The sequence below is a fragment of the Mytilus edulis genome, chromosome 14 (assembly GCF_963676685.1).
Source record: "Mytilus edulis chromosome 14, xbMytEdul2.2, whole genome shotgun sequence".
NCBI classification, from domain to species: Eukaryota; Metazoa; Mollusca; class Bivalvia; order Mytilida; family Mytilidae; genus Mytilus; species Mytilus edulis.
Genome location: NC_092357.1, coordinates 16,118,248 through 16,134,349, shown reverse-complemented (window position 1 = coordinate 16,134,349; position 16,102 = coordinate 16,118,248). Strand labels below are relative to the sequence as shown.

General features: G+C 32.7%; 1 protein-coding gene across 1 annotated transcript in view; it reads right to left on the bottom strand.

Annotated features, from left to right (window-relative positions):
- LOC139504000 (uncharacterized) overlaps positions 1–16,102 on the bottom strand; it is a 74,270-nt gene continuing 58,168 nt past the window's right edge. The window contains exons 11-17 of the mRNA XM_071294050.1: positions 12,688–12,945; positions 10,913–11,689; positions 10,529–10,635; positions 8,152–9,396; positions 7,678–7,708; positions 2,077–2,345; positions 1–54 (exon numbers count right to left, since the gene is read on the bottom strand). Of these exons, the coding sequence (XP_071150151.1) occupies positions 1–54; positions 2,077–2,345; positions 7,678–7,708; positions 8,152–9,396; positions 10,529–10,635; positions 10,913–11,689; positions 12,688–12,945 (2,741 nt within the window). The remainder of the gene's footprint in view (positions 55–2,076; positions 2,346–7,677; positions 7,709–8,151; positions 9,397–10,528; positions 10,636–10,912; positions 11,690–12,687; positions 12,946–16,102) is intronic.

The following is a 16,102-nucleotide window of genomic DNA, read 5'->3' as shown; positions in this document are numbered from 1 at the left end:
CTAAAAGTTTGGCAAAATACGACTAAGGTATTCTATTCTTGGGTCGTCTTTGGCCTAAGTATTTCAAAAATTCATAAGTGTTTCAAACAGATAATTCATTAATAAGACCATATTTACGATAGTTCATGTCAGCATAGAAAATATGTTGTAAAAGAAAACATACCAGTCAGGTGGTTACAAATATAGTGAGCCATAACCTTGACAACACGTTCTACATAGAACAAATACTTTATGTAGACTTCCTCGTTCAAAAGTTAATAGAATCAGTATCAATTCATTTGTACATCGAGAAATTGTCTACATCCATTTTATTGTACAGTACATGTCCATTCATTTACATGCAATCTCCCAGTACGTTTACACCAGATGCATAAAGGAGAACACCGTTTTTGAATAAAAATATACAAAGTTAAAATAAATCAGATAATGTGTTTTCAACGATTTTTATATTTTTGTTAATGTTACTGAAAGCATGCGCAATTATTCGCAAGGTTGGTTTTAAACTGTGCATCTTGCAAAACTGGAACCTCCATTCTTCTAAGATATCCCGGTTCAGTCGTACCAAATCTCTCTCATTTTGTCTGTAGCTTATCTGCTCCCAGGTATGAAAATCCATTCCAAGCTCGATTAGAAACGGGAGGGAGTTTTTTCCCACCAATGGAGCTAATCTGTCAATTTGTTCTGCTGTAGGTACCAGATCCCACTTCTCAGGTTCCATATCTGTTTTGTTCAAAGGTGAGGACATATTTTTCAAATGATTCAAATTTAAAGTAAGAACATATACAAAATATGTTATTAAATGGACAAAATATTTCCGTTTTACTTACAATATTAATCAGAGTAGACACATATATATTATTAATCTTATTATTTTTTAGTTGTAATAGTTTTACGGTAGTATTGATGTTTCTACGTAATACCCAAACACAATCTAAACAGCAGCTGACATATATTCATTTTCTATTATTTTAATGCAAATGGCACATAAAGGCATTTAATTTTACAGTAGAAATTTTATCGTAGAAATGCTTCAACAGTTTAATTTCTCTAATCGTGACATGGACATCAGTTTATATTAGTTGACCATGCTATTTTGTATTTTTGGTTGGTAATGTCGAAAAGCATTTGCGTTAACTGCATCAATCGTATCTGTTGCAAATAACTGATAGCTGGCAAAAATGCGATAAATTTATTAATGCAATTGCAATAGAGAAAAACGGAAAATCACTTATAAAAATATATAGTACAGATCGGTACTTGATACTGACTCGTTTCTCCAATTAATCAAAGCATCGCAATAGTTTCTGAAGTTACGGTGCTGCTTGCAATACATTTGCTAGTAGAATGTTTAGAGTATTCCCTTGTTAACTTTTTCTTAGCAGCTATATTGATAATAATGTATTTTGTTTCATATATAAGTTAACAATATAAATTGAACTGCATGTATAGCTTTAAAATTATTCTTAACCTTACGGACAAACGGTACCCATACCCATCTAATATATGAAAATACTGGGAGCATATAACTTACCAAAATTGATAAATTCGCCTTTCACTAGCTGATAAAATAAAAAAAGCTGTTATTTGCGCCATCAGCAATTTTTGCAATATACAATACGGTCAAATTGTTTTTTAATATCAGGATACATAATAACAATATGTATAAAAAACACAGCAACTGGAGAAACACACATTTTGACTGTATGCATACAGAAATATCATGATGACTATAAGCATGTGTTTTAATTCAAACATTATTCACTGGCGTTGTCAGTTTATTTACGCTTAATGAGTTTCACTGTCCCTCTGGTGTCTTTAGTGCCTCTTTTATTGGAATTAACATATTAAACAGTATAGTTTTATTTTTAAATAAATGCTATAGGTAACTTTATTCTTAGGAAATTTTATGAAAAATAAATACAATTCAAAATATCGTCATCGATTTGTATGCTTTTTATGGTTTGTAATGTGCTGTAATCAACTAACATGCGTATTCTGTAGGCATTTAAAAAATAAATCAAACATACTGTACAACAATGTCACGTCATTTTTGTTGTTCACCAAAAAAACATTTACCTTGCAGAGTGTGTGTATACTTTTCTTTTCATTTTTTTCTAATGCTTCTCTGATATCTTTAAATGTCACCACCTTGCTATCTCGACATTGTCTCAAAATTTCAAAGCTTGATGTCTTCGGATCTTCAGTTTCTAATATGGTTTCAACTGCACTATTCGGCAATCCCAAGTATATTGCCAATTCGTGAGCCTCAAATGAACTGTACAACAACGACAAACGTCGTAAGTGTAGGTCTGATGGTGTTGCCTTCAGGAACTCTTCATTAGTAACTGAATCGAAAATATACACTTCAAATGAATAGAAAACATATTTCTTGCTTGGTACAGGAATTTCCTTTTGCAAAAAAAGATCGATTAAGCAGACTTTTGTAGCTAGCTTAACCATTATTTGTACGACATTGCATCAATTACTTTAAAACATAATTTGAATAAGAAAACACTTTAAACAAATCATTCTACAGAAAAAAACCCCACATTAAACATAATAATAAAAAATTAATTGACTATAACGATTCGAATTTTTTTAAGGAAAACAACTATAGATTTTTTACACCAGGCATAGATTACTTAAGACCCATTTGAATTGTGGGGTCCAAATGCTCCTCAACTGCGTATCATATTTTGCACGTTTTAATCCTTTGTTCTAGCAACACCGATGGACATTTTGGAAACGAAACGAGTGTCTGGCAAAAACAATGATAATCCTAGTATCTTTTGATGAGTTCATTTGCCAAACCACCGAACAATATTTAACATACATATGATATCAAAATTAGTGGGAAACAGGTAGATACAAATTGTTTGCACAAACAAACATAAAACATTGAAAACTGATACACACAGCATTATTTCAAAATTAAAAAAAAAGTAATAATGTGTCCGAAGTACACGGATGCCCCACTCGCATTATCATTTTCCATGTTCAATGGACCGTGAAATTTGGTAAAAAATCTAAATTGGCCTTAATAGTAAAAAGATCAACCAATAGGAAACATATGTTCTAAGTTTCAATTTGATTGGACTCGAACGTCATCAAAAATTACCTTGACTAAAAACTTTAACCTGAAAATCACACTTTTAATTTTTATGTTCAGTGGACCATGAAATGGGGTCAAAAGTCTAATTTTGTTTTAAAATAAGAAAGATCATTTCATTAGGAACATATGTACTAAGTGTCAAGTTGTTTTCAGCTTCATCAAAAACAACCTTGACTAAAAACCTTAACCTAAAGTGGGACGAACGGACGGACATACGAACGGACGAACAAACGGACGGATGAACGGACGGACGAACGGACGGACGAACGGACGGATAAACGGACGGAAGGACGCACAGACCAGAATACATAATGCCCCTCTACTATCGTAGATGCCAATGACATGCATTCTTTTTAACATTCACTTCGACCAGGTAGAGGTATATTCCTGTCAGACAAAGAAATAATAATACTTGAACAGATTTACCGCATTATTCGACGTAAAGTAACATAATACCAACATAATAAAATAAAAAGATGCGGCATAAGCGCATACAACTCCTGTTAACCTTTTTAAGCGTTTTTGAGTTATTGTCCGAAAAAACTGGAGGATACACCATTTTATTAATTAATCCAAAATAATCCAAGTGAAGTTAAAAATTTGAAAAAAAAGCGTGCACATATGTCGTTAATAAACTTCAATTTTTGCTTTTACTTGATATACGATAACACGATAATTTCTACTGTCTATCTGAATAAACGGCCGTTAACTCTATGTCCGTTTAGTCAGTAGTGAATTTGCGTTAACCTCATATTTCACAAGTTTATGTTCACGCTCACTTAAAAGTAAACGGGCGTTTTTATAACCAGGAAGATTTGGACTATTTGCGATTAGAAATAAATTAAGATCAGACAATATATTTTAAGTGCTAAAGTGACAATTTGTTAATCCGTCTATCTAACCTTTTATATTTCTTTATATTTAACAATTTCTAGATTTGCACTATTTGCGATTAGAAATGAATTAAGATCAGACAATTTATTTTAAGTGCTAAAGTGACAATTTGTTAATCCGTCTATTTAACCTTTTATATTGGTTGATCTTAATTTATTTCTAATCGCAAATAGTCCAAATCTTCCTGGTTATATTTACTACAGATTTCACAAGTGAATTTTACATGCACTTGAGAGTAAACGCGCCTTTACTTTTCGAGTTAAACGATTGTGTAAACTAAGAAATAAATTTCGTGTTCATTGTACATTTATTTTACTAAATAAACTTTTATCTTTATATTTTACGTATATGTGTTACAAACCAGATCAATTCAAAAACACTATTAATTCGAAATATCAACTTTTACAAAAAATCAGTCCTAATGACTTTACTGAGTAGCAGATTTTCTACATTTTCTTTTCAAACGTTACTTGTACAAATATTGAGCCGGATAGAAAGTTTATCCAGCACATCGGAAAAAATATTCTTATATGATGGGATAAAAGCATCACGGTTTACGTTGCACGGTTTTCCATATTTAAAAGCCTCTTCCTAAATATAATTATCTCTGTGCATTTCATTTTTGGTTTTCAAATGGTAATTCAACGTATTTGCCTATGATTCACATATATTTTTTTATTAAATATTCTGTTTTCCGAATGTTCAAAAATATACTCAATCTGAACATGAATGAAATAATTGCCCCTGGCCGTTAGGCATGAACAAGTCAATCAACCTACATATTTTATCAATAGTATACTATTCCAAGAAGTACACCTCTATACTTTTCATTATACAGTACAGTCATTGTGAGTGTTGGTGGATGCCGTTTAATAGTTTGTTTAATTAACAAACCATCACGAACCACTGATTTTAGTGACGGTTTATTATTAATATATACAGATAGGAAATAATAGCACTCTGAATTGATGTTGAAAAAATGTAGTTTTTTGTTTCAATATTGGTGTCATCTTTATTATACAATCCGTCCTGACAAGGAAATATTATTGATCTACATGATAAAGTGCAAAAATGGAAGGTTTTGGTTGGTGCCGACACATAATTTTGTTTTACGAGTCATCATAAAGTATCAAAACTACTGAAATTTCTTCACTATTCAGTGTACAATGTATGAAGAGGACAATTGCTGGTACTCTTATTTGATTCGGAACGTTTTGTACTCATTGTCTTCTGATATTGCTGTCATTATTATTAAAATATCGAAGAATCTCCTTTTAAATGATTAAGGATTGTCTTGTGCAGTACGGCGTTAAAATTTGCTTGTACTTTATGTAATATTTGGTTTAAAACCAACTTTGTAAACTCCGTTTGCAGGCACTTCTGGTATGTCAGTACATAGAAATGGAAAGTTCACAATTTTATACTATAAACCTTCAAACTATTCCCGTAAATATAGACTAAATCTAAAATCATTTTGTAATGTTAACGAGTTCTTTTTTTGTGACAAGATAGGGTACACTTTAAATGTCGAATAATCTCCTTTTAATTGATTAAGGAGTGTCTTGTGCAGTACTGACTTAATTTATTTCAAACCTTTTTTTATTGAGGTTTGGCAACAACGATTTGAATTTTTATTTAAATTCAGGAGGAACTATTTTCAAGTAAGTGATGTATAGTATTAGATATCAGTTCTACTGGTAGGTAAATTCGAAAACTGAAAACAATTGAAAGGTTTCTGAGACATTCTTTCTGAAACTGTTTTGACTCCTCCTTTAGAAGTAGTAAATAAGCAGCCTGGTGAATCTCATTCAAAGTTTGTACGATCACGAAAAATAATTGAATTAAATTGGATCAAAAAATTAATGACAACAATATTGGAACACAATGAATACGAAAAAAAATTCCGCATCAATATGTCCTTTTTTATTCAAAATATCGAATCATAAACAAATTTTATTGGTTTAGATATATCAAACTAACTCGGTTTACAATATATTTGACTGCATCAACCAAAAATTACCATGTTTGACCTCATTAACTAAAACAAGACATGTTGGCACTATAGATCGATGCGAACACAATTATGCGGTTATAAAATAAAGAGCAAATATGGTCAGTTTTCTAAAAAGTATGCAAAAAATGTTGTAGTCTATGTGTTTCAATATTGCCGACATTTGTCTTATACAGTCAATCTTGACTTAAAAATATAATTGATTTATTATGCGGCCAATATAGATTTGCATGATGAAGTAAAGATATGTTCCGTCATGGTCAATAGGATCAAATAGATTTATTTTACGAGTCATCCTGAATCGTCAGCCAGTCTGAGATGTAAAGACTGCTGGATTTTGGTGATGATAAAAATATTTGAATTAAAGAGCGACATACTGTAAACCAACTTATTTTCGCGACTTTCGCGAGTAGAAAAATAACGCGAATATTAATTGTCGCGAATATGTACAACTTGGTTCTTCTTTCCTTATTCAACTTCATCAAGTAAATCAGAAAATCGCAAAATTTAATAGCCGCGAAGTGGTCAAGAAAGGGTGAAACGCGAAATATAGTATCCGCGAAAATAAGTTGGTTTACAGTACTTGTATTTGTGAAGAAATTTTGAATTAATCAAAGAGATGTTATAACATTTTTAATTTACTGTAATCGTAATAATTTCAATCGAATATTACCAGTTAGTCATTTAATTTTGATGTACCTTTGTTATTTAAGGTCAGTGTACCAAGGATTCGATGAAAATCTGTGGTAACGCGTGTTTTCTTCAAACGTTTAACGTGCGTTTACTTTTGCCGAAAATATAAGTCGCGCCTTTTTTCGCGTTTAGCGTTGAAGTGGGGGTAAACGACCCTTTACTCTTTACATAATTAGAAGACGGGACGTGTTTGCGTTATTGTGGAGGTTAACGCAAAAGTTAACGCCCGTTTTACTTGTTTTGTCTCCTGAAATTTGGAAATTAACGAGCAATTTACTCGGCGTTAACATAAAGTGCATGCAAGTAAAGTGCACGCGAGTAAACGACGAGTAAACTTTTTTGGCCTACATGTCTACATGTAATGCTTGGTCTGCACCACAATGAATCTCCAAATTGATCCGATATCCCGGGCCTGTATTTTTTTATCATTACTTCCTTGATAGAGATTTGCTGCACACAAGGAAGGTATTAAACCTAGATTTAATTGGTGAAGTTTAGGTCATCTCTTCGTAAATGTAACGGGCGCCATCACAAGTTCGTTGATCTTTATGGAATATTTGTTTCACATATGATATCGGATATGTTCTTTATGTTGTAACTACAATCCGTTCCCTATTTACGAATGTGTTCTACCGAACTAGACTATTCACCTTGATTGTAATAACACGATCAACTCGACAAGAGAGACTTATGGAGCAGGATCTGCTTACCCTTCGCGAACACCTGAGATCACCCAGAGTTTTCGGTGGGGTTCGTGTTGCTTTTTCTTAAGTTTTCTATGTTGTTTCCCGTGTACTATTATTTGTCTGTTTGTCTTTTTCTTGTTAAGCCATGGCATTGTCAGATCTCTTAGTTTGACCGACCATCTGGTTTATTCGCCCTTCTCTCATATATATGATGATAGTTGTCCACAATGAGAGAATATTAAAACCAAAATGATATTTGACCTTACTCAGGAATACATTACCTGGGCACCCTGCTTTACACTCTTCTTCATTCTGAGAAAATAAATAAATATTAAAATTATTTTGAGCATTTTTTTCCATTGTGTACACCAATGCAATACATCTTATCAGAAGGTGTTGCGCCATATTGTTTGAATTGAACATTAAAAAAGTTAAAGCAATTTGTTTTGATTTTTTTTAACTTTTTGTTTGAAATATGCGTGAGCATATAGTATCTAACAGGCGCGAAAAGTAACAAAAGTACCGAACATTAGGAAATAATCGAAAGGGAAAGTCCCTTATCAAATTGTAAAACCACAAGGTCATGTCTTTCAGTACATTTTTTCAATGTTCCTAATATCCAAATATGATATAATTCTAAACGATCAGCAAGTTACCGATGTAAGATTAGAGTGTGTAATCGAATGATGCGAATCTCGAGATCTTATTTGTCACAGTTTGAATAAAACATTTTTTGAAATGTATCAATACCTTACCTTTACAGCAATCCACGATGTAATTGTGTAAATGCTGTGTTCAATGCCATGTGAAGGACATGTCCAAACTTTGTCTGGGTTATCCCGATCGTTGTCAGAGAGGAAGCATGGGTTATCGGATGAGTTACAACATATCCTAGTCATAAAGGATGCATTACTGGTTTGAGTATGGTCGCTACTTGTTCTTATATACAGCCGACTTATCTTCTCTATTGCTGATGTTAGACATTCATAGATGCTGGAAGCAAGATCTCTCATTATAAGTGTGCTTGATGTAGCATGGACAAGACGGGCAATTATCTTATCATCTTTGCAGGTAATGGACATATCCAAAGACGGGTCAATGGTAAACACCCCTGACCTATGAAACAGCATTTCCTTGTTGGTCTTCCCGTATGATTTAACCGCCCAGACATATAGACAGTAACTCAGAAATCGGAAGGATAATGCAGGAGGTATCATCAATGAGGACGATTGAAAGGCTATGGAGATACTCCTGTGTGTGAAGCTGACTGACTGAAGGTATCCAGAATCATCTTTAGCTCGTACCATACTTGCAACATAGTAAAACTCAGCAGGAATACGGGTGTTGTTTGAATTGTATCTCTTTGGTTCAACCAATATATCCAAGTAGCCCATAACATCCAATAAATAATCTTTATTTTCGTAAAAGTTCAGATATTTTTTTCTTTTCCAAACTGTTTGGATGCCCTTTTTGGATACCATTCCGGTCTTGCCCATTACATCCCACAACTCTTCTCTTTCGGTGTCTCCCTTACAGAACCTTCTATCAGTTACAATAGATTTAAATGCATCAATGAGCAGAGTGGGAGACAAAATTATACGGTCGTTCAATTTATGTTCATCAAAGTACAACACCTTACCAATGGAATGTTGAAATTTAAGAAACACTTTTAACTCGGATTCTGTCAAAGGTCGTATAGGCTGTTGTGAGTTGATTTGCTGCAATTGCTCAAGGGTAATCAAGTGAATATTACGTTTGATGAGCGATGCACATTCAAGTTCTAAAGGGATAAAGCACTTTGGAAGTGGTTCTCCCCATGTTGGCTGACACTCCGTCTCGCTAATAATGATATCCTTTATTTTTGCCATTTCTGGGTCTTTCTTGTTTTTAGCGTTTACGAATACCTTGTCATCAATCAGCAAATGTTGCTTAAATGGCGTTTTTTCAAACATGTTTTTGATTTCCGAGAATAGTTCTTTTCGTCTTTGTGCAATTTCAGTCTAAAAACAACGAAAAAGATTCAAACACAAATTATTATTTATACATAGATATATATCTTATAATAACATTAACGGTACCAATTTTCCTGCACCAGATACCATTTCGACAGAACATGTCTCTTCAGTGATGCTCGTGGCCAAAATATTTGAAATCCAAAGCTTATATAACAGATGAAGAGCTATAATCCAAAAGGTCTAAAAAGTAAAGCCAAATCCGAAAAAAATCAGAGCTTTGCATGAGGGAGATACATTCCTTAATTTTTAATAATTTCTAAAATTTTGTAACAGCAAATGTTATAAATTATCCGTCGGATGTGTAAGTTGTGATTTAGAATTGTCAAGTTGCTTTCAACAATCGACATACTACTTAAGATATAATCAGAAAAGTAAACAGGGATTTGTTTAATTAGGCCAATAAAATTCAAACATTTCAAATACGAAATACAATGAATATATACCTAACAAATCAGTTATCAGTGTAATGATATACATGTACATAGAAATATTGAAATAATGAAATGTGATTTGGTTACCAAATATTTAACAAAGTTGTTATAACGACGATACATGAAGGTAAAACGAGGGACGAAAGATACCAAAGGAACACTCAAACTCATTATCGAAAATAAACTTACAACGCCATGGCTAAAAATGAAAAAGACAAACAGACAAAGAATAGTACACATGACACAATATATATCACTAAAGAGTCAACAACACAAACCCCACCAAAAAATAGGGATGATCTCAGGTGCTCCGGAAGGGTAAGCAGATTCTGCTCCAAATGTGGTACCCGTCGTGTTGCCTATTTTTAGACACTGTGGTGCCTTTCATGACGAACAAATGTCATACCGTATAGCCATATGTTAACAGCGCCGACACAAAACCATTCAAACAAAACTTACAGCATTAATATATTGCTTCACTTAAACTTTAGCTACCTTTACATAACATTCAATTAACCCTTAGACTTTGGTTACAATAAAATTATTTTTGTTTTATTTTTTGTTTTGCAATATGTTATGTCTTCTGATTGTGTGTATTTAACTGTTTCTGATGAATGACTACTTATGGGATGACGCCATTGTCATGCCGTAATAAATCAAAATTGTTGATCATATCATATACTTACAATTTTGAATTTATCCTTGTGGGTGAGAACAATCATAATTTTAGGATAACCTTCAACACTTCCTTTGCAGTATGTTACAATTGTGTTGATCCAGAATAGCAGATAATCTGTACAAATAAATACAACAAAAAAAAAAGAAATTTAAAGAAATATTCATTCGTATACATTCCCATTGATAATCATACTTTAATGACAATAAAAAAAATATCTGTCGTTTCCTGTAGAAATTAACCAAAAATCAAGGGTATAAGGTAAAGTATTAATATACATTGTTTTGTTTTTGCAGATCTGAAATTACAGTTGAGAATTCCATTTAGAAATACTTGTTTATTTTTTTTTGCCCTATCCTTTATCTATTTTAAATAACATTACTCATCTAAATACCTTTTGCTGTTTTAGGTCCACTCTTTCCAGGGAGATACTGTTCAGTTGGACACGGATCATCAAGTCTTCTTCTTCCATCCAATACAATCATGTAAATAGCTCTGTAGGTTAAAAAAGTCTGATGGGTTGAGTAGAAAACATCTTGCCCTCCAAAATCCCAAATAACTATAGGTGCAATCTTCTTGGTGTGTAACAGCTTTGATGCAACTTCAGAAGATTTCTCTAAGAAACTTTCTTTTGTGATTGACAAATTGACTTCTTTTACCTTTTTGGAAACGCCAAAATAGTTTTTGAGTTTTCTGATTAGTCCAGGTTTAGTTACAGTTTCTAAATGCATATTACCAGTTGAACCTGAATCCAAATCTACACAGTTTCGGACTTTATTTGAGGTATCCGATTGAACAACATTGGCGAGCTTGTCTATAGTGAACATAATGTTTTCCTGCAAAGAAGGAAGTTCTTGTATGTTTTTTTCAATCCCTTTGTCTGTATCATCCGAAAATTTACAATCATCGACTAATATACTTGACTTGCTTTGTGAAGTTGGAGGACTTCTACCACGCTTTCCTACACCAAAACTGTCATCTATGTCGTGTAGATCTGTGTGTGTTGTTTCATTTGTAGATGCTTCTGCTGCACCTATCGACAAGGATATGCTTCCTTTATCTTTTGTTGTTTGACTGATTTGGGTTTTATCATGGTCCATAAGTTGTCTTTCCTTCGGTGTTTTGTTTTGTAAAAGAGATCTAGATAAAGTTAAATCTTCCATCGAAAAGGCTGAATATAGAAAAAAAATGTAAACAGATTAAGTGGGTATAAGTTAAAAAAATGTCACTTGTTAAAAAAAAGATGCAAATAATGGTATTTCATAGACGTTGTGTAATGAACAATCGGAATTCGCATAAACGTTTTCAGTATAAGTGTTTAAACAATTGCCATAGGTAAATTTGACTCTCTACAAACATACTATAATATGAAACAGTTTACCAACAAATATCTTCTTCTCATTCAATAAAAACAAACATGTAAAGCATTAAGTGTACTCACGTACTTTTCAATCTTTTAATACACCTTATACATTGCATGTATTTGTCTACTTGCAAACAAGAAAATATTTGTTAATGCTCGACTGACACCAGTTAGAAGGAAAAAAAAAAAAAAATTGCAAATTATTATTTAAGGCCGTATATATACATAGAGATGGAACATACAACGACTACTTTTAAAGAAAATAAAACAACTTCTTCACAAAAAATGTCTGCGCACGTAAACAATTGTTATGCATACTAAATTTAGTTAATTAACTTTTGAATTATATTCCTATCGTTAAAATACATTGAAAAATTGTGTGCTCTTTAGATGTAATCGACGGGAATAATTGATTTTATTTATTGAACGACGACTAAAATACGATCATGCTCGTTGATAACATCGAAAGACAACGATTTATTTTAATTTTCATAATATCGACTCCTTACATAACAATATAATAAACTAGATATAATTGGTTAGAATTAGAAAAAAAGCAAAGTTGCAATATTTTAATAAGAACACCAGTTCATTAAAATATGTTTCGACTACATATGATTAATAATTTGATAAAGACATTTCATTATCAAATTTCGTGCATCACGGTATTATCAACTGTTAACAGTAAAATCACAAAAATACTGAACTCCGAGGAAATTCAAAACTGACATGGCACATAATTTGTTTTATGAAAAAAATGTCCCATCGAGCCTGACTTTATAGCCAGCCAAATCCCCATCTGTTACCTTGAGGTCCATCAAACCAGTAATGATTTTCTACATCCATGAAGGAAAGACCATTGTATAACTCTATTCCATCTGTTGACAATCTGATTTTCGTTGCCTCTTTTCCGACAAGATATCTGGCGATAGTTGTTTTTCCTGTACCCTGTTCACCAACAAGCATTACTCTTGACTCAAAATGGGGATAGCTTTCTTCTTCCAATAAACTAGAGAACACTTGTGCCGATCTTTTATCAAATTTCTTAACTTCTACTGGAAGTCCTTAAATTTGTTATGACATAGAATTACATGATAATTAAAACAAATGCAATCATAACACATCTTCGGACTTTAATACTGATGTTGGCATACATGTAGATTGTACATTGGTTTTTCTAAGCACATATTTATAATGTTTTGTGAGTATAATAGATATATCTAAAAATGTTTCGAACAAAAACTGCATTCCTTCGAGTTGACAAAAATACCTATCCAATCCAATCACAACAGTCACGTCTCAGTCATTACAGCTGAACAAACGTGCTGGGTTAGCTCTTCCTTACCCGCTAGCTTCGATGAGGGTTAAGTGATAGATGGATCAACGACTTACTACTTTTGATGACAGAAACCAATCGCTGTACAGAGTCGGAATACGTTAGGCATTATCCGCGTAACCCGCGTCCGCTTACACTCAAAAACCCATTATGGTTGTGGGAGTGTTATGCCGACTGACGTCCGAGGGTTGTATCCTAGTTTTTAAATTATGGACCTACATTTCACGGTCTCACGACATTGGTCTTGATAACGCTTCCTGTCATCGTCAATACTACGTCCGCGACTCATCTATCACTAGTCTATCATCTAAGTTAGCGGGCTGCCAAACTGAACAATCCGTCCCTTAAGCCACCGTTGTAAAAAGTAAAAAACAAAAGCAACTCATCAAAGCCAAGATGGCGGCCTACCTACGGCGTCCTCACCTGTTTCTGATCCACCGTAGAAAATATGTAAAAGCTCATCAAACGCATTTCGGCAACGAGCCGACCGTGCGAAGGTTGAAAAGTCAGTCAAGATCGTTAAACACTTCTATCATCATACTTTAGTTGTAACACCACCCAATCCTAGTACGTCACAACATATCTTGAGTCTTTTAAGGCTCCAATATTTTCATTTTGTTGCTATAGAATATTTTGGAAACTTGAGGTTATATGGTTTCGAAAGTTTGTTCACTAGAAAAATGGGATGAACATTTGATTGGTTAACTTCCAATGGTGGTTATTTTCTTATATGCAATGAAATGTTATATGAATTTTGTCTATATTACTGGACTGGATAATAGTTAACTCATACCAAGTATTTCTTTATTTGAAACAAAGTTGACCTATGCAAATTTTTTTGTATTAATTGTGGAAATCAATGGTGGTATGACACCTATAGCAACCAATATTAGACTGCATACAATGCTTTCAAAAAGATAAAGTAATGGCTTTGATTTGAAATTGTGTATTTAGAATAGAATTATGAAAATATGATTAATTAAAATTAATATTGAAAAAAAAATTGCAATAATCAAAAGTACATTTTAGATATGATCGAAATGTTCTAATTAATTATTCAAAAGGCTATCTTCCACAACCAAAATTAAAAAAAAATATATAGTAAATTAGAGAAACAAACTTAATTATTTCAAAACAACCCACCCATGATTCATAATTGCATACACGGTGATTTTAGCTATGTAAATTATTTAGAGAAAGGCAACATCAGTATACCGCTGTTCAAAAGTCCTTAATCGAAAACAAATCCGGGATTCAAACTAAAACCGAGGGAAACACATCAACTATAAGAGGAAACAACAGAAACACTGAAGTGCCAAAAAAAATATAATTAAACTACAAATAAAATACATAGAAACGATTTATTAGATAACGACTGTCATATTCCTGACTTGTTACAGAAATAAATATATATCATAGTCCAGGTAAATCTATTTAAAAAACGATTACAAATCACAAATAATTGGATTTTAGCAATTTCTATAGACCAACATCATGATCAAAGCTATAGGTTGCACTTTGTAAATACAGCTGTTTCTGAAAACACGCCTCTTTGGGGGAGAAATTGAATATTCATAGAAAATTAATTTTGTTTACATACTGGTTCCCAGTTATGCTCTCTGTGTTCCATATCGCAGAGACAGAACTTGGGAATGATACCAGTAAATAAACACGTGCATATTGTTAACATTGAAATCTGTGGTAACCTTTCATTCGAGGTAGGGGTAGTTAAGAAAATTAGTGTAAGTTTAAACTCTGAGAAGTTCAGGGCATATAAACGTTGAAAATATGCCGCACAGCCCTATATTTTGACCTTTGAAAAAAAATTGTGGTGCAAAAAGTAAAATCACAAAAATACTGAACTCAGAGGAAAATCAATAAGGAAAGTCAATAATCACATGGCAAAATCAAATAACAAAACGCATCAAAAACGAATGGACAAGAACTGTCATATTCCTGACTTGGTACAGGCATTTTCAAATGTAGAAAATGGTGGATTAAACCTGGTTCTATAGCGCTAACCCTCTCACTTTAATAACAATCTCATCAAATTCCGTTATATTTACATGATACGTTAAATAAAGTCACAATTAATAAAATAGTCAAAATATGGGTACATCAGTCATCATCGTATTACAATTTTAAAAGGGGACAATCTAACCGAACACAAAAAATGAACTTTCAATTCTAGGATAAGATTTTTTTCAAAACTTCATAGTAAAAGTGGTACAGTTTTAGCCGTAGATAGTTATCAAAGGTACCAGAATTATAATTTAGTAAAAAGAGTTCCTATGGGAAATTGCATTGTCAATATTTACAGAAATGCAACCTATATAGGGTGAAAAAGGGGAACATTCAGAATTTAACCAAAATTGCTTTATTTCACAGATTTTAAAGAAATTAACTCAAATATGAAGTTTTATAAATATTTAATGAAGATTGATAGAATCCTGGGCCTTAGATATGATGACTCGGCATAAATTCACAGTTTACAGTATGCATAGTTTACTGAAAGTCCTGGATACAAAATTAATTCATAATATTTGCATATTTGTAAGTTAAATTGTTAAGAAGTGCTTATATTTACTCTTATCAGACATTGAAACTCATAGATCCTTCCTGAATATTATTTATGGAGTATTTGTGTCCTTTTGATAACCCAAAATTAAGCCGCAACACCTAAATCTGCTTTTAAATCACCACGGCATAATAAATACAAGCTAGAAAAACAAAAATATCTAAAAAAACTTACAATAGTGTGTTCTATCCTGAATATGTACTAAATATTCCAAATTGCTAGAAACAGCAGATTGATTTAGGAAATTTGAGGCCCCAGGGGAAAAAATCCTAGAAAATTGCCTACCCCCTGGGTCATAAAACAAATA